Source organism: Anabrus simplex, chromosome 3 (assembly GCF_040414725.1).
Source record: "Anabrus simplex isolate iqAnaSimp1 chromosome 3, ASM4041472v1, whole genome shotgun sequence".
Classification (NCBI taxonomy): Eukaryota; Metazoa; Arthropoda; class Insecta; order Orthoptera; family Tettigoniidae; genus Anabrus; species Anabrus simplex.
In genome coordinates, this window is record NC_090267.1 from 504,129,820 (window position 1) to 504,157,113 (window position 27,294).

General features: G+C 40.6%; 1 protein-coding gene across 2 annotated transcripts in view; it reads right to left on the bottom strand.

Annotated features, from left to right (window-relative positions):
* LOC136866575 (N-acetylgalactosaminyltransferase 6) overlaps positions 1–27,294 on the bottom strand; it is a 377,415-nt gene that overhangs the window by 163,487 nt on the left and 186,634 nt on the right. The window contains exon 2 of one of the 2 annotated variants that reach the window (XM_067143666.2): positions 6,816–7,055. In XM_067143666.2, the coding sequence (XP_066999767.1) occupies positions 6,816–7,016 (201 nt within the window). In that variant the 5' untranslated portion in view covers positions 7,017–7,055. Of the gene's footprint in view, positions 1–6,809; positions 7,056–27,294 lie in introns of both variants that reach the window. The other variant, XM_067143665.2, reaches the window with a different exon arrangement.

Sequence of the window (27,294 nt, forward strand, 5' to 3'; positions counted from 1 at the left end):
TGTTGCCCAATACCTTCTTTATATGATGGGGTATTGTTTTTCCTGTTTCATTTGTATCATGGATCAGTCTGAGGTTGTGTAGGCATTGACTGGTTTGGTGTGGGCGTGTCGTCCTGATTCTTAATTGATTTATTTGTTTAACTTGAATCTTGGAATGTTTAATTGTATCATTTATCACTATTAATTGCCTGCCCTCTGTCCCTGTGGTGTTCCTCTATATATATTTTCAGATTAACTGCCGTTAAGTTCCCTTATGATATTGTGCTAAATTCCTTCCCTGCCTCCTCATATCAAGTGAAGGTGATAATTTTGGGGTTCCAGAATTAAATTACCTTATTTAATTGGAGAAGATTGATCTCTTAAATATTTCTCTCTATTAAAGAAACTTTTTTAAATATTTCTTGTTGTGTCTACCTTATCAATACACTTTTAATGATTGAAAATTATGTATTCTATCATACATGTTGCATTTTCTCCTTCATTTTGCGAGAATGAATTTACCTTGTTTAATTTGGTGTAAAGCAAGGAAGTGCCCTCATACCTCTACTATTTGTAGTGGTGAGGATGATATAATACATGGAAGAATGAAAGCTGTGCATTTTGCAGATGATCTACTATGGGAAAACAGTGAGAGTGAAGTGCAGGAACAGCTAAATGTATGGGAAGAAGCGTGTCATCTTACGGAATTAAGTTCTCAGCCCAAAAGAGTGAAGTGCTGGTAATGACATGAAATAAGAACCGAGCGCATAATGGCATGAAATTAGGAGGGGAGTAGTTGAAAAGAACAGAAAGCTTTAAATACCTGGGAAGTGTAATTGAAGAAAATGGAGGAAACAAGATGGAAATCAATGAAAGAGGAAGGTTGTGCAAATGGATTTTTTAAGAGTGTGGGAGGATTGATATGGAACAGGGATGTACCACAGAGATGTAAAGGAATTATCTACAAGACTTATTTTGTGCCAATTTTGACATATGAATCAGAAACATGGGTGATGAAAGAGAGGGATAAAAATAGAATACAAGCAGTGGAAATGAAGTTTCAAAGGTAAGTAGATGTAACAAGAATGGACAGAGAAAGAAATTGTAAATGAGGTACCCCTTCAGGAAAAGGTAGAAAAATCAAGGCTGCTGTGGTATGGATACATTAAGAGAAAGAGAGAAGAGAGGATACCCAGAAAGATGTTAGAAATTGAGTTGAAGGAAAGGAGACCTAGAGGAAGACCAAGGGACAGATGGCTGACAGGTGGCAAGAGGAGGGAACTAGACAATAGCGAGAGAAGAGAAGTGGTGGATGGACAGAAAACAATGTGGTTGGAAACTGCTCTAGATGATGATGATGATGATGATGATGATGATGAAGAATTTGAATTAAATATTTATCCCTTTCATTTTCCAAGAATTAATTATGATTTATGAATTATTATTTAAGTAAACAACTTATTGAGGTACCTCATCCTTTTAATTACGATCAATCATCTTATAAATTATTGTTTTGTTATCTCATCTTAAATTTTATTGATTTAATTTTATTCAGATCTATCTTGTGTTCATGGGATATTAGGGAGCACAACAAATACTGCCCAACAATGCCTTCTGGTTTCAACCTGCCTATGGTCCACACTGAACAGCATCCGAACAAACCACGGGAACAGAATCCCAACACCTGAGTGTGACGGTGGCGCTACACAACAGACAGTAAAACACGTCATCGAAGAATGCATTATATTGAATCGTATTATAAGTATATATATAGGTACATTTTCGTGAACTAAGCAAATACTTGATCATTAATCTAACTTTCAATCTCCGTCAGCGTATGAAACTACAGCACTTGACGTTGTAAACACCGTGCCGTTCTTCTGGATCTTGCAAGTTACTTCGGTTGAGCTGCTCGTCTTCGGGTTCTTCATGACTTTAGATCTTCATATTTGGATTGTGTTGTGACTTTGTGCCTGACGGTGTCTGCAGTCTGGCTCATTTAACTGTTCTCTGCTTTTCGTGAACATTGTGAGACAGTGCCAAACATTGCGTGTGCCGTGCTGATGCTCGGAAGATTACGCATTACTTCTTTTAAGTGACTTACATTCCACTTCGCCTGAATTTTACAGTGCCTACCCTCGTCATTTTTATATTGCCTCTTCAACTGATATTGTGTGGACTTGACCGTTAACTTCTTTCTTACTTATGCATTGTTTTTCGAGTTATAATCGGCTGATGATGACCCAGACTGGGGTCAAAACCGGTACCATTTCCACTTTTAATTAAATAAGAATGTAATCTCTACATCTGTTATTTACTTGTATTGAATAGGTTGAACTACCATATTTATTATTTCAATTTAACTGTGATACTTTTCAATACGGAACAATGAAATTTTTATCTTTAAATGACTGACCTTCTCAAATTTAGTGGTCCCGTTCTCATTTAAAATACACAAAAACAGACTAAAACAAAGTTAATAGAATTAAAACTGAGTTAATAAAATAAAATTGAAAACAAATAGAAAATTCACTTTTAAACATGATAGAACAGGCCGGGTAACAAGGTCTACTGACTACTCATCATCTAGTAGGATGAGGGAAATGGTACTCGGAAGCGCGCTCCGATGTGTACTACAGTCAGATGACCACTGCAAGTACACACCGAAAATGACAAAATACCACTGCTTCTCTCCAAGAAACTTGAAGGGAAGTCTTCCACACCTTTGTAGTTTCTTTGATCGTCCTCAGCTTATTTGAAAGAGGGGTGGCCTGCCACTCCATCTCCCAATGGGACATCACCAAATGTCTCAGATGACAACGAATATCACAGGCTGGAACCTAGTAAGGCAATGGGGGCAGTGCGACTCCCTCCTTGGCAGTCCTATCATCTAACTCGTTTCCTGCTACACCCATGGATTTTATCAAACAAGTGTGTTAGAGCAGTGGTATTCAAACTTTGTGATTTGCGTACCCCCAAAATCCAATTGTTTTACCTTCGTACCCCCTAAGTATTACAATCAGACCGGAAATAAGAAATGAATGTTACTGGATGCCAAATAATAATAATAATGATAATGATAATAAGAACAAATGGATCACATCAGTTAAGTCGGATATGGAACAACCAGATATCCCACTGAGACAAACTCCTGACTGGCTACTGTTCTGTCAAGCCATCTGATAGGGAGTTTTCCCAACGTCCCTTACAAGTAAGAAGACTACAGGAACTAAGTGGACAGATGAGAGAAAGCTGGCTCATAGTCAGCAAATGAAGGAGTATTGGAAGAAGAGGAAGAATAATAATAAGAAGACGAATAAAGCAAAAACTTAACCAAATAGATACGAGCCCCGTGGTCCTCAGTAGGCCTAAACGACAAAGAAGAAGAATGATAATAACAACAATAAAAATGATAATAACAATAATAATCTTCCATAGCTTATCCCATTTGCTCAGGGTCCCTGCACGCACTGAAACATGAGAGTATGGCCAACGATTTAAGGTAGCATGCCCTTCTTGACACCACGGTATTTTCCAACTGAAAATTCCACCTTAGCAACACCGGGAATGAAACCAAGTTTGCTGGGGTGACAGGCACGCAGCTAAGCTGCTACACCACCCTCTTCCCCAGTAATAACAATAATGTACAGTATATATCGGCATCGGGCAAAGGAAACCTCGTAACTCCTTCGGGATAAAGTTTACAGAAGAACTGAGCGGTCAGCAATGGCCGGAGAACCATTCCTGGCATTTGCATTAACGATAGCCCAGTTATTCAACCAATGGAGTCTTCTGTTCCCTTCTCAGGTAACGCAGCAAGCCTTCTGGAGAAACGTGGTTTTCTCGTGAGTGAAATTACGAGGTTTTTAATGCCTAGGAACAATTCACACACGAACACACGAGTATAATTATTAACTCAAGCATTATACACTCCTACTGAAAAAATGAAGTGAATGAGTGGATTTTTAAACAAAAAATGAAAACCAGAGCAATGAGGCATAAGCAAGCGTTTTTTACATACCTAGTCAATGGGAGGTACAAACTGACACTTATTTTGGAACGAATTGTCTGGAAAGGTGGCTCCGTATGGTGGTGGACAAAAAAACAAGCAAAACAAAATTTCACTGAAAATGAACAGGCTCAACTCTTTTCTAAACTGCGCGCTGAAAACTGAAGCCACGATAAATATGAGTACCCCTTGAGGCATCCCCGCGTATTTTTATTTTGTACCAATATGGCTTTGACTTAAAAAAAGAGCAGGAGCAGGAGTCAAGCAGTAGAAATGAAGTTCCTAGGCAATACAGAATACAAATTGAGGAAATGAAGAGTAGGCTAGGTGTATTGTCAACTGCAAGAAAGTACTGAGGTGCAAATGCAACATGAGAGCCTTTAAGAAACTGATCACTGGAAAGAGAACTAGAGGATGGAGGCATAGACAGCAGCACAGTCATCGACAGAATAAAGTTTGGTACAGTGAAACACTTGTGTGGACCCACTGGACGATGCTCGGGATTTTGTGGGTTGCAAATAAGATGAATGCAGGGTCTGGTACTGAGCAATGTCTCCAACACAGTAGTATTCAAAGTCTGATAGGCGTACCACTAAGAAGCACAAATGTTTGCCGAGAACTCATTCGAACAACAGAGCAAGGCAACATTTCTTACTTTGACCAAATCTGAGAAATTATCATTACCAAGCCTTACAACTGATTGTACAATGCAAAAGACAGGATCAAAGAGGCATTGGGAGAAGACGCCATCATGACATAGGAACATCAAAGAACAGCAATAACTCAGTGTTGACAGATGTGGCAAGACCACAGAAAAACTATATTTGGAATAAATGCCAGAGATTATATTACAATATACGGTACATAAATCACTGTATGTTAAGTCCTCAAGTCCGAAGGCTAGTTGGTGGTGGAGGTGATGATGATGATGCTCGTTGTTTAAAGGGGCCTAACACCTAGGCCATCGGCCCCTAATGGTACGAAAAGGGACAACATGTAATGATATTAGAAATCCAAAATCTTCCACTGACCAGAATTCAAAACATGAGGATGGACGGACGGACGGACGGACGGATGGATGGATGGATGGATGGATGGATGGATGGATGGATGGATGGATGGATGGATGGATGGATGGATGGATGGATATGAAGTTAAAACAATCAGTGGATCTGACCCGCAATGCCCCACATTCCCAGAAACTAACGTTAAACAATAGTATTGCTGACCAAGGGACTGTTCTAAAGCACAATACTGAATCGAAGATGCTTATAGTCTAAAGGGGTCCAAAATCCAGGTCATCAACCCCCCAGAAGCATGGTATTTTTCATGTTCTGGTACTAATCAAAAGTAACATAGAGTCGCGATATTCTACACATTATGATACTACTCACAGGTAATGAAATTTGCACATGTATAACAGACCTATGGTGTTTCTAACACTGCAGCACCATTTACAGGCAACACAAACCTATGGTGTTCCTCACATAAATGTACTAACCGCAGAGACTCGTACTATCCCGTGGTGTTCCTCACATAGAGGGTACTAATCATAGGCAAGGCAGACCCATGGTGTCGCTCATATAGTGGTACTAATCACTGGTACTGTAAACCCCACCCTGATTCACAACACTGTTGCTACTAATCACAAACCTACTGTGTACCTAACATAGAGGTACTACGCGCAATTTAAAGCGCCCATGGTGTTCCCTGCAGTATGGTACTAATTACAAGTAGTCTCATGGTTCTAATTTGATTATCCCTTGGTTGCCCCTTTTAGTTGCCTCTTACAACAGGCAGGGGATACTGTGGGTGTATTCTTCATCTGCATCACCCACCCAAAGGGGGAAGGCTAGTTGGATCATCAACAGATCAACCAACAGCTTTTCCAAATGACCTAGGCATCACTGAAGAGGCATATTAGGGAAACAAAAAGTTATGTAATTTTCAGTTTCTTTCCTCACCGAGTCACAATGTACTGTTACGTATCAATGTGCCAAGCCTGCTGAAAAGAACACAGTAACCGACCCTATGAGCAACACTTCCACATCATTTCTCACAGGATCTGGCTATATAAGGAATGATATCACTTGTACCTCAGTCACTTCCATCTCGACAAAGCCAAGGATGAGACCGAGACAGAAAACCGGAAGCAACAAACTTGATGTAATATTAACATTAATGCTTCCACGGCCAGTACTTGTAGATATGACATGGGCTTTTGGGCTTATGCGGTGTTAAGAAAACAAGGTGATACTCTTTACATTTTGCAGAGAACTTGGCTCTGCGTCTTCAGAAGAAAATCTTGACTGTTCACGAGGAAGCCTTCTACAATTATGAGGGTTTGAATTTAATAATGTTTTACCGCTGGAGCTGTAGTGGTACGCTCATTCGTCACCAGGTGGCTCGCTGTATGTTGGCACAGCGCTCCAAATGGGAGGTGACGACAACATAAGCTCCAGTTAAGATGTTCTATCACACCATGTGTGTGTGAGAAAGTAACCTAGAGGACATCAGACGAATCAGGGACAAATACGGTAGAAGAAATATATAGAAATGAATAAAATAGAATTCAACAAAAGACACCAGGATAGAACAGAACAGAGCTGAAGAATTGAAAGAAAGTATGTGAAAAAAAAAAACAGAGCATGGTGATGATGTGAGCCTGCACCAGGATACATGGTATACTGTATCTCATCTGAAATGGATCTTCCCCTAGGTTTATTATCAAGGTGATCACAGTCAAAATGCAAGCGAGTTTTCAAAATGAAAAATCATTTCACTGTCATGAAGTTCCAACTACAAGATGTAACATTATAACCTTTACCACCACGTTTATCTTGACTTCATCTTCGCGCAACGCTGCAGGTGGCAGCGGCATTGCTCCAGGATGCTCCTCAGCTGCTGCCCCTTTCTGCCTGCCTCCCACGTCTGTTTGACGCACGTAGCGAAAAACCAGTACTGTTGAAGTCACAGTCAATGCTGCCAGTAGGAGGAACCGGCAGATACTCTTGATGTTACGACGCATTGCCCTGGTTTCTCTGCGGCAGCCCCTTGAAACCTACAACTAGAGGAAAAGAAATTTTTTATTATCTTCATCATCTTACAGCAAAATTAAGATAATTTTATAACAGTCACACAGCCAGTGCACGTGAAACTATTTTCAATACTACTAATACAGCTGAAATTGAGAAAATATTTAAGATAGAAAGAAGAAGAATTTGAATATGTATAAATAAACAATATCAAGTTAATGGCCGTTGAAGAATAGTTTCAAATAACACAGTTTATAAGGAAATCGAACCAGTATTGAACACAATTAGAAAGAAGCACATCTCATTTTTATTTCGGACATTGTATTAGAACAAATTACTAGAAGAGTAATAGAAAAATTATGGAATAGCAATACCAGGATTAAATGGATCACAGAAATTAAGTATGATATTAATGAACCGTAAATAACACTAAATGATCTCAAGAACAAAACAGACAAAATTAAGATTCTCAACGACTCACATATGAGACTACCAACCAGAATTAATGAAAGGGTAAAAGGTAGAGTGTTCTCAACTGAAGAAAGGATATCGGCATTTGAGAGGATGAAGAAATAATGGAAGCATGGAAAAGCTAAATTTTCTTCATATAATTGACTAGAGGGATCCTATGATGGACATAAAATGTTACAATAACAATTGAGGGGGGGGGGTTCACAAAACTTGACATCTACAAAACTATACATTTTCAGGAGAGATGTTTTTTAATTAACTCACAAAAGAAACGGTATTTTTTCAGCTGATCTCAGTTTAACGAAAAAGATATAAATGAAACAGATAGTGAATTCTTCGCATATTTTTTAACTAAATACTGCCTCTAAATTAAACCTAAAAACAACAAAATTTTACAACTCAACATCTACGCATTTCTATTATCAGTTTCTAAACTTCTTAATCAAGATTTTCAAGAAAAACCTACTATCCTTATACATGTAAAGCATATTGTGCAGTGAAGGGAAGAATAATAAACTTCAGGCATTTATATGCCCTTGTTCAGATGTATTATCGATTAATTGTCCAAAAATATTGTCAATAATAAAGTCTTAAAAATAACAGAGCACTTCACTGATAAACACAATATTATCAACTAATATGAAATTTCTTCATCAAAATACACAGATGCTGCTTTATCCTCACCATTCTTCTGACGATCCTGGCACATGTCTTCATAAAATCTTAACGCTTCTTGTGAAGACACATCAAAGTATTTCAGTTGAAGACACATCAAAGTATTTCAGTAACATTTTTATGTCAGCACTACTTTTTTCACTTACGTGATTTATGAATGGAAGTTTCACAGCTGTATCAATGGTCTTTGCATTACTTATTGTCGGCTTAAGAACTTCCAATACTGGGCTGCGATGATGGGATAGGAAAGGGCTAGGAGTGTGAAGGAAGTGGCCTTGGCCTTAATTAGAATACAGTGTGAAAATGGGAAACCATGGAAAACCATCTTCAGGGCTGCCGACAGTGGGGTTCAAACCCACTATCTCCCGGATGCAAGCATGGCCAACTCGCCCGGTATTAATTAATGTTACAAAATCTTTTCATTTCATTCTGTACTGGCAATCTTATACTTGATAGTTTATCATACTGTCACAAGATGGCAATACGTGTCCCCTCTCATAGCTTTGGCTCTTCTACTTCCTTGATTTTAAGTCTCTTAATGATATTTTTCTTTGAACTTCAGAGTAAAGCAAAAATGGAGTCCAGAAACATAATGCAGACCTTCTTACCATATTATAATATTTATAATAGACTCAAATGATGTTATGCCAGAGATTCATGCAGAATCTATCATTCTTTATCTTTATTTAACTTGTAAATTTATAATAATAATAATAATAATAATAATAATGTTTTAATGCAGCCACTAGCCATAAAACAAGAATACAATCATATATATATACATCCATACCTGCTTAGTTCGGGCGGAAATCACTATCACTATCAGGCTTTCACAAATTCACTAATTGAGCACTTTCTCTCGGAGCATTCCTGTATATGATATCGCCCGCAGATTTGACCACAGAGTTTGCACACACACTGATCACTTGGGTCATGGAATTTCTTCTCTGAGCACAACTTAAAATGGAAACCATGGACCGCCATTCTTGTAGCGATGTGGCGCAGCTGGTAATTTGTGCCCATCCACCTTCTGTCCATCATGGCTTCGGTAGTGTAGAAGGAATCCCAAATTTCCATTTTCTTGGCTTTCAGATCTTGTAGAAGCTTCTCGTATGCCGCATTAACTGGCAGTATCAGCTCGTTCCGAAGGTCCTCTATCAGGTACGTTTCCCTCGTTAGCTCATATACCAACCGCGATCGGGTTGACTTTGATACTCCCAGGACCCTTTTGAGGTAGCGAGCTTTGATTTTCTCCAGTTCCTCCAGTTGTTTATAAGTAAGGTACTCTCCTATGAGTTCGAGACCATATGTCAGCACCGGTATTACCTTTGCCTTAAATAGCTGCATAGCTGTCTCTACTGCAATAAGGGTAATATTCCCTATGTCGTTCATTGCTCTGATCGCAGCAACCATCCTGGATCTGATGTGTATTCGGAAGCAATGCCCACTTGTTTGCAGAGTTAGCCCTAGATATTTGAAATGATTTACTCTTCTTAGACGCGATCCTCTACACATTATTTGGTCAGCCTCCGCGAATTTACCGCCCTTCCTGAAAATCATCATTTCTGTTTTGTCCTCGTTTATACAGATTTCATTTTCTTCTGCCCATTCCACGAGTAGGTCCAAAGCTCGTTGCAGTTCATCGATGTTCTCTGAAGTGATCGCCATGTCATCCGCGTAGATATACATTTTCGCATTGGTACTTTCTTTTATCTTTACCCCTACATCGCATGTGAAGGCGTTAAACAAGATTGGACTCAGTGGATCTCCTTGGAGGACCCCTATTTTCTGTGGTATCCACTCTGATACGCCTATCCCATCGTCCATTTGCACATAATTTTCTGCTAGTATATTTGATATAAGCATCGTCATATTAGATCTTCCGGTCAATTTCTCCAGCTTCTTGACTAGGATCTCCCTGTTCACTAAATCGAAATTCTTCGAGTAGTCTACAAATATCACGTAGTTTTCCTCCTGGTGTTTCCAATGTAGATTTGATGTGTCCTAGCAGATTTTCCATAGCCATGATAGTGGACATTCCTTTTCTGAACCCAAACTGTTCGTTGGGTAGCAATGGATCTATCATTCCCTCTATTCGCTTGGTCAGGACTCTTGTTAGCAATTTTAGGCCTGTGGACTCTAAGGCTACTCCTCTGTAGGAGTTAGGGTCGTCTGTGTCTCCTTTACCTTTGTATAAAGGCTTTATTGTTGATTTCTTCCAATGTGTTGGTATTGTGCCTAGTTCTAGACACTTATTAAGCAGTGCAGTCCATATAGATATAGTTTCTGTCACTGTCTTTTGGATATGCTCATTCCTAATACCATCTGTACCTGGAGCCCTGTTTTGCTTAGCTTTACTGATGGCCCAACTTACTTCTTCTGTTGTCAAAGGCTGGGGCTCATGACAGACCTCTGACTGTCTGAACAGAGGCCTGGTTTCCTTCGAGCAGATGACCTTGCGCAGATGCTCCTCCCAAGTTTCCATCGGTATGTTTGGCTGGAATCTTCTTTCTTTGGGGCGTAGTGCTTTATATGGATCCCTCTTGGCTTCCTCTATAATTTTCTGTTTTTTTCTTTCGATGTTGTCACTTATTTTCTTTTTCAAGAGCTTTTTGTACACCGTTCTTTTGGCTCTATATTCCTCGAGTACTTCTGTAGTTTTTATATTCTTAGCCTTGTGGAGTGACTCTATCGTTTGTTTTCTTTGTAAGTAACACTCTTTGTCAAACCAGGGTTTTCCTTTCCTTTCAGATCGCGGTAATACCGCTGCCTTAAGGAGTCTTTCTAGGGAGAGAGCTGCTTCATCTAAATTTTCCTTCTCTATCAAGTTCTCGATATATCGTTTTTGAGTAGCCTCAGTCTTTATTTTCCCAATGCCAATTTTCTTGCCAAGTGTGTTGTCTTTCATTATTTCTTTAGTCTCGCTTATACTTGAGATGATCTCTGTGCTTACCGGGATGTGTTTTCTCACGACGGCTTCTTCTGAGCAAACTGGTTTAGCCGGGCCAACTATCTTGAATCCCTTAGTAAAGATGAGATCTATAGTACTCCCTCCGTTTGGACAGACATACGTCCAGTCGGATTGTCGGTTTAGCAGCTGTAGGCCTTGTGATTGTAGGAACTCCATAACTTCTCCGGTTTTCCCTTTTTGCTTATCTATGGCACAGTTTAGATCGCCTGCTAATATAATTCTCTCATCTTTTTTTATCTTGTTCAAAGCTATGCCGAGACTGTCAACAATATCCATTGCAGAGCATTAGGGGTTGAAATACGCTGCCAAAATTACTCCAATCTTAGTCCGTATTACGAGTATGTCATCTTCTCCCATTAGCTGTTTACAGGGGGAGAGATGGGGTTTAACCAATACTGAGACTCCTCCTGATGGTCTTCCTCTTCCTCCAGGCATTTATGCTGTTACCTCGTAGTGGTAGAATCCTGGTATAATGATGTTATTATGTTCTATGATGAAGGTTTCTGTCAATACGCAGATATCGTACTTTACTATTGTGTTCTTCGTCAGTAGGTTCAGGGCACGTCTTATCCTTCAACATTCCAGTTCATGATGTTAATAGCGTTGCTGCAAGCCTCTAAACTTCCAGGGTTGCCGAAAGGGCCGGCAGAACACGCTAGAAGGCCAGAAGGAACTTTTGTGAACTCTTTCAAGATCAATCATTGGAATCCCTATTTTGAATGCTCTTGAGCCGGGTTTCTCACTAACTATATCACAGTAAATTCTACCCTTCACTTCGTTTTCTCTTAGGTAGTCTACAATATAGGCCTCGGTAGTGTCTGGGTCTAGTCTTCCTATGTATAACCAGGCAATTCTCTCCGCCACTTTCAGTCTCATAACTCCTTCTCTTGTACCTCGTACTGATTCCTTCCGTGAGTGTTCTTTGTGTTCAAGGGTTTCTTGTGTTGTTAATCCTCTGGTATCTTCTAAGTTCCTGCGATTCGTTTCTCTTTGTTGGTCTGCTTTCCTTTTATTTATTTTTCCATAAACGTTACTAGTACTTTCTTCCGGGTTGTAGTTTTCCTCCAGGTCAATTATGTCCCTTTCACGGTCGTTTTCAATATGGTATTTTCTCTTGTATGCTATTTCGTGGGGATCCCTGTCTCCTTTGGCTTTTCCTTCCCCTTCTGAGGTAGTTTCCTTCTTTTCTTCCCTCTCTTTTTCCAAAGCTTTGGAGCTCATTTCTTCTTTTTCGTGCTGTGGCTCTATTGCGGGTCCATCATTTGCCACACTTGCCTTACGTCCCATTTTTCCTCGTTGATGTGGGGTTATAGTATCTGTAATCATTGCTGAATGCGGGTTCGGTGGTCCGATATTCGAAGATGATCCTTCCCCTTGTTTTTCGGGAGGACTCGGCACCTTACACTTAGTTACTGAAGATCTGCAAGTTTCGAATTCCTTCCGCAACGCATTGTGCATTTCTTCCCTTACTTGTTGCACTAAGCTATTCTTCACGGACTCTATTATAGTTTGAATACGTGTCGATAGTTTATCTCGTAGTTCCTCTTCAATACTGATTGCCTTTATTTTGACTTGCACTTATTGCATAACCAAGTTAGCATGCAGTGTCTTCTTTTTATTATATCAAATTCCCCTTTAGTCATTTCCGTGCAGCCGAAGTGCTGCCATCTGTTACAAATCTCGCATTCGACAGCTTCGCCTCCATCGGCGACTTGATTTTTGCAGTTGTCGCACCGATCTGTTTCTGCTGGGGTTGTACACTTCTATGACATGATGAAAGTCACCACTTCGTAACGATCCACCGGCCGTGTAATTTGAAGCTATGTATAGTATAAAGTTGGCACTACACGGTATGATCAGTTGTCCCTTTACGCACAAAATTCCGCTAACAACGAGATAAATATTGGCCTTTCTTTTTTATGCCTTCCTGAGTTCACCTAGCTAAAAATGTCGATGCTTTCCTTTAACAAACACCGGATATGTAGAGCAGAGTTACGATATGAATCATGGTTTCTAAGGCAATTATGTTAAATCGGACAAGATGGCTGACACTTAGGGCAAGAATTTATAGACAGATAAAATAAATCACCTTTCTATCTAGTGTTATCTATGGAACCATTGTAAGTTTATGACTATGTTCACTTGATTAATTCTGTGCCTTTTTTACTCTGTGTTATAGGTCGCACTTTGGTTACCAAGTAAATTCTTTCTTGAATAAAATTACTGTGTCCACCTATTCAATACAATTATATTTTGTAGTGATTAAATTCTACATGAAATATAAACACTAGTTAGGGACATGTTTCGCCCTAGTTTTGGGCATCTTCAGCCTACTATTAATCTTAAGGTCAAGTCTTAAATATATTGACATTGGAACTTAATACTAAATTTAAATGAATATCAAATACTAAATACAATTGTCTTATGCTTATTACATATTTACATAGTTTACAATATGTACATTAACTAAATGCCAGAATTTGTGAACAAGGAAGCAATAAAAATTTTAATTATACAATGACTAGAAAACGTTTGCGACGTCTGGATAACACTGGAAGACACTCCAGCGTGTTCTTGTGGTGCCGAACAAGGGCTTCTACATTTTAGTTTTCAGTGTCCTCCTCGGCTTATCAAATTATATTTTTTATTCATTTTCAAATGTCTCCATTTAATAAAAGTTTTAATTTATTTTTATTTTGTTTCCACTTAGTTTGTTCAGAGAGGATGATTATCTCTTAAAACAAAAATCACCAACTTTATTACCTAGTGACTATTTCAGATACTGTTGACTCAGACATGTATCTCACTATTACAGTTATCTTGGTCCAACCACTTCCATACGTTTTAGCAATTTCCAAGTTGGGAACCACGGTCTTGATTAATACTGCAGATAAGGGAAGGTTCTGTTCAACCAAAAAACTTGTTAAAAACATGCGGCCTCCAAGATCATCACACCCAACAGCAGTACCGGTATATTATTTCGTGTAGAGCTGTCTTAAGGAAGACAAGAACAAACTTTAAAAAAAAAAAAAAAAAAAAAAAAAAACACTTTTCCCTTTGTGAAAATCAAATGATCATAAATATGTATCTCGGGCCAACTTCAGATGGCAACTAGTCATGAGATACAGCCTACACGGTTGCTAGGTAACGTTGTCTGACCATCCATCCATACCTTACATCACTGCCTGCACGGTTGCTAGGTAACATTGTCTGACCATCCATCCATACCTTACATCACAGCCTGCACGGTTGCTAGGTAACATTGTCTGACCATCCATCCATACTTTACATCACTGCCTGCACTGCTGCTATAGTTACACTTCCCTCACACATTTCATACCGTTATGTTATACAAATTTTCGGATGACACCTAGCTGTAAGATATATTTATGTCAATAACATACAGTCCGTACAACATTATTATCGTCACTTTTTGTAGTAAAAAAAGACTACATCTTGTATCGCCGTTTGATGTGTCTGTACTCATGTTTTGTTTTTGTTTTTTCACACGGCGTCGGCAGTCATCGGGTCCTCCGTGTTTCACAAAATTAGTGGCTCGTTGAAAGTACTGTAGCGTAATAACTGGAATAAATAAGTATTGATAGGTGGAAGTCCTTTCCTATCCCTCATTTTGTGATATTATTCGGAGTGGCACTGTGCTGTGTTAGTTGTTACTGCTTAATGTATTTACGTGTTTGCTTTATGAATATTATTTTCGTTGTTAGATTTTTTTTCTAAATGAATCAGTGGCTAGTTGTACAGTTCAATACTATATTGAACATGTGCATTTGTTGAGGTTATTGTCAGAAAATTATAATTTTGGTGATTATGACATCTCATATTTATTGGCAAAAACACGTTCTGTCTTAAATGCTGCAATTATTAGCACGAGCTTAAGGACGAGTCAAAGATTATTGAATTGCAATAAGCCTACATGTTTCATTGAACACACAGCCTGTATGAATGGGTGATATGCCGGAGATGGGGGGTAACTATGACAACGCAGCGTACTTCGTAGTTACTGCTTTCGCCGCTCAAATGTCAGACTCCAACTCTCGTGGGCCCAACTATAGCCATGGAAACCCTTCCGTATACTGCTTTCGGTAATGTTGAATTGCTGCATATCACTTCTGTCCATCGTCACTCGGATCTTCAACTCATTACTAAACCAGTGACAATAGCTGAAAGAGGGCAAGAACTGAACACACATGCACAGAATGTTTTCAGCAAAGATGTTACACTCACAGTCAAAGGTTGTCAACAATTGTCGCGATCTCTTAATTATTTTCAAGAACTGTCTTCTAATAGCGAGTCTGCTCCCAACGTACCGTATGAAACTTCAGTTTTTCATATTTGTGGGGAAAATAGGAAAATTTAAAAACAGCACTTTAAATTACACTCCTAATCCACAATACAGCTACCTAACAGGCTGCCTTGAAATCAACTAAAGCTAACACGTAGTTTGGTGAGAAGAGATCTGATTTTGATGATATTCTTTAGTGAAAATAATAATAATAATAATAATAATAATAATAATAATAATAATAATAATAATAATAATAATAATAATAATAATTGTACCGGTTGGTACACCTCTACGTCGCAAATTTGAATTTTCCGCCTTAAAGTACTCCTCTACAGGAGAAACTCTGAACTTTAAAAACTGAATTAACTCAACAGGTTCTCAGAAGATGTCTCTGTGTTAATTTCGAACTGCTTTTGTTTACTAATTATCAAGAAGTGTGGACATTCTCTGACAGATGTCTCTACAAAACTATGACCATGCACCCTGGTGCGAAGGGGTAGAACTTTATTTGAAGAAATTTTGTATTCATAAGTTTGTTCCTTACTAAATTTTGTTCATTTGTGGGTTGGCAATATAAATCTTTTCTTTCCGCCAGTTTTGAAGTTAGCCAATCAATAATTTCTGTCATTAATTTTCAGCCAATTGTGTCTTTCTTCTCCAATTTTGATGTGTAACTGTAAGCTACCCAATAAACATCCGTGGGTGTGTCGTAATTATTCATGAAAGGTCTCGAATCTTCCCCGGGAGTATAAAAACTGCTGATTTTCCTGGCTCTCGGCCACTTGAACAACATCTAGCTTAGTGTATAGAACTATAGCAGGGGGCAGGTAGCGCCTCTTCCTTCGGGCAGCAGCTCTTCAACAAAGGTAATGGCCGTTTAACATCTTTATTTCTTGCTAGCTCAGCAGTTTAGCCCTCGGGGAAGGTCCGAAACCTTTTCAATGTAACCTACCTGTCTAAAAATGTAACTTAGTGCCGGCTTATGTAAAATTTTCTTATTACTTTAACTGTAAATCGGGGATAGAGAGCACCTTACCCTCTCGAGCTCCCCTTCATTTTTGATCTGAGGTGACTACGTTTTCATAACCGATTTTCTACTCTTAATGTATTAAAATTTTCTTATACGAGTCACCTCCCTAGTATGGGAATAGCCCCGGTTTAATCGGCCTCGTGCCCCTTAGGTTTTAACAAGTATTCATGTAGGAGTGCAAGTACACGCCTCCATTCTTTTTGCGTTTAGGGCCATTTAAGTTAACCTGTTAATTTTCTATTTAGGCCCAGTAGGCTGGGTACTAGATACCCCTGTTTCATTATAAGTTGTGCCTTGATGGCAATCATGTGTAAAAGTCTGGTATATCCTTTAATAGGCTTGAAAAGTTGAGAGCGGGTCAGCTCTTTCTTGTGTTTGAAAAGTGCCTCTGGGAGGCTTGAGGTTAAAATTTGAGAGCAAGTGCTCCTTGAATGAAGGGGTTTTCTGCCCTTTGAATAAATGAGTGTACCTTGGTAATGTTGGGCTAGTAGCTCAAGGATTGTGTAACTGAGGCTCGAAGCCAGCCCGAAACTTGTGCTTTCGTTTGTAAAGTTATCATTGTACCTGTGGTTTTTTATTGTTATTTCACCTAGTGAAAATTTGTTAAATCTTGTTGTCTATTGAAAATATAACCTTTATTGAAATTTTAATTCATCTTTCGGACTTGTAGTTAGACCCATTCCAGCCCGCACCTTCTTTCACCTCTGCATTCCACGGATAACTCCGTAACAAGTGGTAGCAGAGCGTGGTTGAATGGGTCTCATTTAAGCCCCTTTTGACGGCTAAACATTGCTTTGGTTTGGACTCTAACAATTTTCTCAGTCGCTGGAATTTTTCCGGTTTTCTAAATTTATAATTTATGCCCGGCTCTCGCGAAGTCCTCCATCCCGGCTACTTGCGCAAGGAGGAATTAATTTATGAATTAACCATTAGAAATGTTCAATCTGGAGGCACGGTTGTGGTAGACAGCAACAAACTTAAGGATTCACTTGATTTGCCGATTAGTATCCCTACCTTGGAAAAGAAGGATATTGATGAGACTCTCTCCACAATCACTGACCACACTACTGAGCTACCATCCGTAGTTAGTTTTTTTTAAGTGGGGGATCCATCCCCAAATCAACTTAAACGTGTACAAGCTAGATTGTTCCATTTTTACAATAGGGTTACTGATCTATTGTCTCTTAAGTTAAATGACATTCAAGGGAAGGAGGCTAGTGCTCTTCTCGAACACCTTTCTAAATTGTCCAGTAAGGTTAGCCAATTGTTATCTAGATCGGCTACCCCCAAAACCGACCAACCAACTCTGGTAAACATAGTTTGCGAGGAGGATTCTCCCACGGGTGAAGGAGGTAGAAAATCCGTGGCAACTCAACAAACATCGGCCCCATTAGAAACTGAGTCTGGTCGTTGTACATCCATTCCTCCATGTCATTGCATTCTTAAGGTTTTTAGTTGAATTTCAAGATCATGCTCTTGTATTTTCGCTTTCCCAGTGTCAAATCCTTCAGATTATTTATCCCTATTCCACTGGTGTTCTCTCAGACAAAATAGTAAGAGCCATTGCTGATCAATCCTCTATAGAAGACTTCCACGCCCATCTATTAGCTAATTTAATTCCGGCTAGGGCAAGGTCCTCTCTAATACAGAAGTACTATTATAGAGTACAGCGATTGGATGAAAACTTGGCAGACTTCATCCAAGATATTAAGTTTTACACTAGGGTATTTGCTCTCTATTTTCCCGAAGATCAAATTGTGCAGGCCATTGTGGAAGGAATTTCAACATCCTACAGGTCATACTTGTGTTTTGCGTCACGTCCACAAACTTTTGCCGAATTAGAAGCTATGGCTGTCTCAGCCAAGGGAGTTAGATATGCTGACACACTACGTGTCGCGAGGGAGCCCCCTCCTTCATCAAGTAGTCTTCGGCCTCCTCTCCGCCGAACCTTCACACCCCGCAAATGTTATGTTTGTGGGTCGCCTGACCATCTTCGAACAAGTGTCCATTGATTAAATCTAGCGGGACAAAGAATGGAGCAGAGTCGTCCCGAGGCTGCTTTAAATGCAGCGCTTTTCCCCATATTGCCAAGAATTGCCCGAATTCTAGTAGCACTCCATCCTGCTCAACTTCTGGTGTACCTTCCAACAACGCAAATAATCAAAAGTGACTAGCGGCATCGGCTGAGTCGGCTAACTCATCTTTCCAAGGCCCAGCCCCAAGTAAACCAGCCGAAATCTCAGGCTCGGAACATGGTAGGAAGTCTTCCAACCGCACATTTGAATACCCTAAAGAATGTCTTAGGATTGGGGCGGATTCCCCCGCACCTATACCATTTCTCAAAATTGAATTAAATAATGAACCTGTCACCGCTCTATTAGACTCCGGGAGTGTGTGCTCCATTATTTCAGCTGAATGGTATTCTAAATTAAAAACTGTTTGAAAATTTTCTGATTTTTGTTCGTCTTCGGTTCAATGCATTTCGGCTAACACTTCTCCATTAGAAATTTTAGGTTTTCTGTATGCCAAAATTAGAATTGCTAAATTTGCTCGGGAAGTTAAACTGTTTGTGGCCAAGCACTTGTCTTGTCCCATTATATTAGGAGCGGACTTCATGTCGCATATGGGTCTAGTGCTTGACATTCAGTGCAAGTCGTGCACTTTCAAATTTGCTAGTAATTTCAAAATCCCCTTACTTAAATGTAGTTCCGTGTCATGTTCATCTGTTTCGCCTACCCAGGATGAGATGTTGTTAGACCTTAGACATCTACCTGAGGAGTAGGCTGATAGTATTCGTAAGTTGTGTCAGTCGTTTCCAGAGGTTTTCTCCGATACGCTTGGTGTTACTGACCTTATTGAATACAAGATTGAAGTTATGGATTCGATTCCTGTTCGATTTCCACCTTATAGGTTATCTCTACCTAAAATGAAGGCTCTGAAAGAGATCACAGATCAGATGTTAAAAGATGGCAGAATTCGACCCTCTAAGTCGGCGTATTCATTGCCTATTTTTCTAGTTCCTAAACCCCAAGGTGGCTTCAGGCCTGTGATTGACTATAGGGCTTTAAATCGGAAGGTGGTGTTACAATCTGTGCCCCTTCCGGACCTTCACTCTTGTTTCTCATGGTTTCGGAAAGCTAAATTCTTCACCATCTTAGACCTCAATCAGGCGTATTATCAGATCCCTCTAGCTGAAGAATCTAAACATCTGACAGCTTTTGCCACGGATTGGAACTTGTATGAGTACAACCGCGTGCCTTTCGGGCTCCCCACGGGAGCAGCTGTGCTTACGAGACTGCTAGACAGGGTCTTCTCCGACATCAAATTTCTGAGACCTCTAAAGAACATCTAGATCATATGAAAGAGGTCCCGAGTCGCCTTCGTAAGGCAGGGTTAACGGCGAAGTTGTCCAAGGTTGCTTTCGCTAAGCCTTCCATGTTATTTTTAGAGCATATTGTGTCGCCCGATAGTGTCGCAGTAGATCATTCTAGAACACAGGCCATCCGTGATTTCAAACCTCCTAAGGACATCAAAGGTATTGCCAGGTTCATAGGCATGGTGAATTTCTTCAGGAAATTTATTCCTAACTTCGCTAATAGAGCGGCGCCCTTGAACTTACTCCGTAGGAAAGGCGTCAAATTTGAGTGGGGATCTTCTCAACAAGCCGCTTTCGAAGATCTCAAATTAGCGCTCTGTAACGCCCCTGTCCTTGCTATGCCTGATTTCTCGAAGAAATTCATCGTTCAAACCGACGCGTCATCGTCGGCGGTGGCTGCAGTCCTTCTTCAAGTAACTGAACTAGGGAGGCGACCCATCGCCTATGCGTCTAGGACTTTATCGGTTCAAGAAGCCAAGTATTCCATTTATGAACTTGAAGGTTTGGCAGTTTTATTTGCGCTAGAAAAGTTCCGCCTCTATCTGGAACATGTCAAATTCGACTTGGAGACAGATAACCAAGCCTTAAGTTGGGTCTTAGCTAGGCCGCGTCGTACTGGTCGCATAGCCCGCTGGGCCATCAGGATTTCTGCCTTCCAATTTGATGTTAGGCATATAAGAGGAACGGAAAATGTTGTGGCAGATGGACTAAGCCGTATGTTTGCCAATGATGTAGAGACCTCTGAACAGGAAGACAGGTCTTCACTTCCCGAGTCCATAGCTCCTGGTGTTAATGCCATTCTAACTGATGCTCCCATGCTATTTAGGGATATTGAAAAATATCAACGTGAAGACCGACGCTGGCCCCTATTATGGAAACTCTTGCTTCTGGGGAACATGTCGTCCCTTATGTATTGAGGAATGGTGTTTTATGTTGCCCGTCGGGGCATGATAAGAAGATGAAAGTTGTGGTTCCAGCTGTCCTTGTACCCATGATCTTCAAATACTACCATGAGACCCCATTAGGGGGGCACTTAGGCATTTTTAAAACCCAAGAAAAGATCAGAGAGTTGTTCATTTGGAAAGGTATGGACGGTGAAATTTGTGAATTGGTAAAAGCCTGTAAATCTTGTTGGCTTAGTAAACCACCATGTCCACTAAGCAAGGGCTATTGTCTTCTCATCAAGCGTCATGCCCCATGGAACGCCTCTATATCGACTACGTAGAACCCCTCCCCCAATCAAAGGGGAATGCCAACAAATTCATCCTTGTGTGTGTAGATGGTTTCACAAGATTTTCCTGGCTATTTCTGACTAAGCTGGCTACCGCTCAGTCCACCATTTCTTGTTTAAATTCCATCTTTGCTTCTTTTGGTCCGTGTCAATATATTGTTTCCGATAATGCTAAAGCCTTTACCTCCAATCTCTTCCGTAATTTCTGTTTTGATTTAGCCATCCCACATGTAACTACTACTGCATACTATCCTCAACCATCTCTGGCTGAGCGGGTCAATCGTAATCTGAGGTCGGCTCTAATTGCCTATCATCATGATGATCATTCTAGGTGAGATTCGTCCCTGCATTGGTTAGCCTTTGCTTTGAATTCGGCGGTTCATGAATCTCATAAATTCACTCCAGCGTCATTGATGTTTAAGTTTGTTCCCAACACGCCGCTCTCTAACCTTTGGTCTCTTAGTGATATTCTACCTGAGACAATAGATCCAGATAATATTAGAGATCTATGGAAGAAGGATAAGGCCAAACTTAAAATTTCTCATGAAAAGGTTAGGGAAAGATATGATCGTGGACGGAGGCCCACCAATTTAAAGGTAGGAGATAAAGTTATGGTCAAAAACTTTGTTCTCGCGGGCAAGCTTGCCCCCAGATTTCATGGGTCGTGCACGGTTTTGGATTTCTTAACTCCGGTAAATTATTAGTGAGCAATCCAGCCACCGAGAGAATCTTTAGGGTACATGTATCACAGATTAAACCTGTGTAATACCCTTGTTAACTTAGTCATTAACATTTTGCTGGAACTCTGAAGGTTATATTATTCGCTAAACTGCCTTCTGCCCTTTGTTTTCTCATCTACCTTGTATAAGTATGCAAGACCTTCTCCTATGGTTACTCTGCTGTCCCTTCCTTGCGGCCATTACCAAGCTCCCGTCTCCAGCTAAGCTGTGGCTTAAAAAAAAAATGTCCACGCCGCGGACCCCTCAGCCTCACCAACAAGATCGTACCTAAAATAAGAAATCATATGTCAACAACAATTCTGCCACCAAGATCTTACTGTTTCAGTGCCCCGCAGCCGTTCGTCGCCTTACCGCCACCGTGGTGGGGTAAGGGCCCACTCCACTCCCGTGATGTCTTTCTGTGTATGGTGCGCCGAAGGCTATCTCCCGGCATAGGCTGAAGTGCGGCGCACCAACCGCAAACTTATCTGGGGACTGTAAACAAACTTTGCATCTGCAGCGTCCTTCACCACAACTACCCCTCTCATAGTGCGGGAGAGACGTATCTCAGGGTACTTGAGGGGTCCGGAGGACCTCGACTGGACATCGACAGCGGCGGCTGGTCTTGCCGTCAAAATTTTCATCGTGTGGTTGGCATTCTACGGCAACAAAGACACTCTCAAGTCGGAGTTCAGTTAACTCCTATTTCAAAACAGAGAAGACTAAAAATAATGTTTTGATGCAATAAATAGTTTTTCTAAATTCCTGTACAAGACTTTGAAAGTTCTTAATGTCATCCTTCCACTAATCTATTTGCAAGGAAGCAGAAATTTTCTTCAAGTGATGATTAATTTTGGTTAAACAAAAAAACTTGGATTTTTGTTTTGGAAAATAATGTTCTTCAACTTCTTCTGTGTCACCCCAGGGAAGGACATTTGGGCGGGGGGGGGGGTCTGTACTGGTTGGTACACCTCTACGCCACAAATTTGAATTTTCCGCCTTAAAGTACTCCTCTACAGGAGAAACTCTGAACTTTAAAAACTGAATTAACTCAACAGGTTCTCAGAAGATGTCTCTGTGTTAATTTCGAACTGCTTTTGTTTACTAATTATCAAGAAGTGTGGACATTCTCTGACAGATGTCTCTACAAAACTATGACCATGCACCCTGGTGCGAAGGGGTAGAACTTTATTTGAAGAAATTTTGTATTCATAAGTTTGTTCCTTACTAAATTTTGTTCATTTGTGGGTTGGCAATATAAATCTTTTCTTTCCGCCAGTTTTGAAGTTAGCCAATCAATAATTTCTGTCATTAATTTTCAGCCAATTGTGTCTTTCTTCTCCAATTTTGATGTGTAACTGTAAGAAACCTCTGTGGGTGTGTCGTAATTATTCATGAAAGGTCTCTAATCTTCCCTGGAAGTATAAAAACTGCTGACTTCCCTGGCTCCCGGCCACTTCAACAACATCTAGCTTAGTGTATGGAAGTATAGCACGTGGCGGGTAGCGCCTCTTCCTTCGGGCAGCAGCTCTTCAACAAAGGTAATGGCCGTTTAACATCTTTATTTCTTGCTAGCTCAGCAGTTTAGCCCTCGGGGAAGGTCCGAAACCTTTTCAATGTAACCTACCTGTCTAAAAATGTAACTTAGTGCCGGCTTATGTAAAATTTTCTTATTACTTTAACTGTAAATCGGGGATAGAGAGCACCTTACCCTCTCGAGCTCCCCTTCATTTTTGATTTGAGGTGACTACGTTTTCATAACTGATTTTCTACTCTTAATGTATTAAAATTTTCTTATACGAGTCACCTCCCTAGTGTGGGAATAGCCCCGGTTTGATCGGCCTAGTGCCCCTTAGGTTTTAGCAAGTATTCATGCAGGAGTGCAAGTACACGCCTCCATTCTTTTTGCGTTTAGGGCCATTTAAGTTAACCTGTTAATTTTTTATTTAGGGCCAGTAGGCTGGGTTCTAGATACCCCTGTTTCATTATAAGTTGTGCCTTGATGGCAATCATGTGTAAAAGTCTGGTATTGCCTTTAATAGGCTTGAAAAGTTGAGAGCGGGTCAGCTCTTTCTTGTGTTTGAAAAGTGCCTCTGGGAGGCTTGAGGTTAAAATTTGGGAGCAAGTGCTCCATGAATGAAGGGGTTTTCTGCCCTTTGAATAAATGAGTGTACCTTGGTAATGTTGGGCTAGTAGCTCAAGGATTGTGTAACCGAGGCTCGAAGCCAGAACTTGTAAAGACCCCGAAACTTGTGCTTTCGTTTGTAAAGTTATCATTGTACCTGTGGTTTTTTATTGTTATTTCACTTAGTGAAAATTTGTTAAATCTTGTTGTCTATTGAAAATATAACCTTTATTGAAATTTTAATTCATCTTTCGGACTTGTAGTTAGATCCATTCCAGCCCGCACCTTGTTTCACCTCTGCATTCCACGGATAACTCCGTAACAATAACGCCGCCAGCAGAGTCAGAGGGTAGTAGGGAAATAAAATACCACCATGAAAAAAAAACTGGTCCCTTGCCAGGGTTACGGCGAAGACTGGTAAATGACCAGAAGCCAGAAAACATCCTGAGGCAACCTCTAGGGCTAACAACCCTAGTTGTAAAAGGATGGGTACCCGTCCAAAGCAAAGTCAAGTCAAAAAGCATGATGGCACAACATTTCAAGAAACATACCCCAGGGGGTAAATCTTCGGATAAATCCCTCGTCGTGAACGCCACGGCGCACGAGTCTCGTTCGGATTCTGGGGGAGACTCGACATCATGCAAGAGACGAGTCGAAGCGTCTCTGTGTACCCCGAAGATTCAAAAACTCAGGCCAAAATCTAAAACCTTTCTAGCAACTTTCAACATAAATTCACTTACACAAACTGGCAAGCTGAAAACCCTCACCAAAGCTCTTCACGAAAATCAGATATCCATAGTGGCCCTACAGGAAACAAGGTACCCAGATGAAGAGATTTTTGAATCTGAAGGCTACCGATTTTTCAAGAGCAAAGCGCAAAGAGGAATCCTCAATGGAGCTGTGATGCTTGGAACCGCGTTTGCTGTTAGAACCAAGATCCTTAAATCGGTTGCAAATTTCGAACCTGTGAATGACAGATTGTCTATACTCACAATTAAATGCGCGAACAAAACCTACGCCCTAGTTAACGCACATGCTCCTACAAACGATAAGAACAAGTCTGATCCAGACGAAGTTGATAATTTCTGGGACCTACTGGATGAAAAATTGAAGAAAATCCCCAAACACCATGTCAAGCTTCTTTTGGGCGACTTCAATGGCCAACTAGGTCGTGAGCAGAAGTACAAGAAAGTTACAGGAAATTACCCTGCTCACAAAAGAACCAATCCCAACGGCAAAAGACTGGTGACCATTTGCGAAAATCACAACCTGCAGGTCATGTCGACCCACTTTCGCCATCTACCCAGAAAGCAAATGACTTGGCGTTCTCCCATCCAAGCTCTCGGAGAGTTCCAAATTGATCATGTTGCGATCTCCAGGAGAAACAGCCCTGAGATTATGAATGTCAAGGTAAAGAAAGGCATCAATGTGGCCTCAGATCATTATATGTCTCTTATCAAATTCAAACCAATTCCCGCAAACACAAGGAAGACAACCAAACAGATCACACGCTTCGACAATGATAAACTTCGGCAAAGGGTCGAGGAGTTCCAGGAGAAGGCCAGACCAAATGACTGTGACTTTAACAACGCCAAAAGTCTCCTTGTTGAGGCCGCCAAAGACGTAGCAGAAATCAAGAGAAGCAAAAAGCATGCCTGGTGGAATAGTGCCTGCGAATCAGTCCTCCAAGAAAGACTCAATGCGTGGAAACAGTACAACTCTACGAAATCAGAAAATGATTGGGAAACCTACAAAACCCAACGTGCCCAAGCAGCTAGGGTGCTCAGAACTGAGAAACGTAAATACGAAAAATCTCTCATTGAAAAGATAGAACAAAACTTTAGGAAGAATGAAAGCAGAGAGTACTACAGAGCCTTCAAACGCAAACTCACTGGCTATAAACCACCATCTCTATGCTTTGAGCGAAAGGACGGCACACTGGCGACGTCAAATGAAGAAAATTGCAGCATTCTGGCAGATTACTTCAAGAATTTGCCTAATTGCTCTAAACCGCAAAGCGCCATTGAGACCAAGGAACCCTTACTCAGGTACGCAGATTCCAGACCACCCGACAGAGATGAAATCAAGCGCCACATTGCCCGTCTCAAAAATAACAAAGCGCCGGGGGAAGACTCAGTAGTAGCAGAACTATGGAAATATGCCCCAGAGGAATCACTTGATATCTTGCAAAAGCAAATAGAAGAAATTTGGAACAAGGAGACCCTACCCGAAGATTGGAAAATAGCTTTGATCCATCCATTACACAAAAAAAGGCAGCATGAAGAACATCAACAACTACAGTGGAATATCTTTGCTACCCGTGACTTACAAAATTCTATCGCTTGCCATCCTGGAGCGTTTGGAAGCACAAGTCGAACATCAAATAGGTGAATACCAAGGAGGGTTCAGAAAAGGTCGCTCAACAGCTGAACAGATCCAAAATCTCAAAACGATCATCAGATATTGTACACTAAGGTCCAAGCAGTATGTGTCTGTCTTTGTGGACTTTAAGAAAGCGTACGACTCCATTGACCGGGAAGTCCTGCTAAACATCTTAAATGAATTTGGAGTTGATTTGAAACTGCTGGCATTAATTAGAGCCACCCTGACCGATACAAAATCCAAGGTGAAGTTCCAAGGATGTTTCTCGCATTCCTTTGACATCAAAACAGGAGTCCGACAAGGTGATGGGCTATCCCCGATACTCTTCAACTGTGTTCTTGAAAAGATCATCAGAACCTGGCGGGTGAGATTACAGGAAACCAACTACAGTCCATTGAGAATAGGAACCAAATCCAAGGGGATCACAACAGACTGCTTAGCATTTGCCGATGATATTGCTGTTCTCTCAACCGACATAGAAACCGCTAGAGCTCAAGTTGAAATTTTAAAGGAAATTGCCGAACAAACTGGTTTGCAGATATCGTTTGAGAAAACAGAACTAATGACTAACATCAAAGAGGCTCCACCAAAACTCCGTACAAAATACGGGGACATCACCCGAGTAGACAAATTCAAATACCTGGGTGAGATCATCATGAAAAATGGATTGGATAAAGAAGCACTTCAGGAGCGAGTACGCAAACTGGAAATAGCCTACCAAACATCCCGTACAATCTACAACAAAAAATGCCTTTCCCAGAACACCAAGATACGTCACTATGAAACAGTTCTGAAGCCAGTAGTTCTATATGCAGCCGAAACCCTGTCTCTAAATGCCAACAAAGGTCTCCTTGAAGAACTGGAGAAAAAAGAACGCAAAATTGTGAGAGGAATCTTGGGATCAAAGTACAGAAATGGAATCAATCAAAAGAGATCCAACAAGGAAGTCTACAGCAAAATAGAGAAAATTACCGACACAATCAGA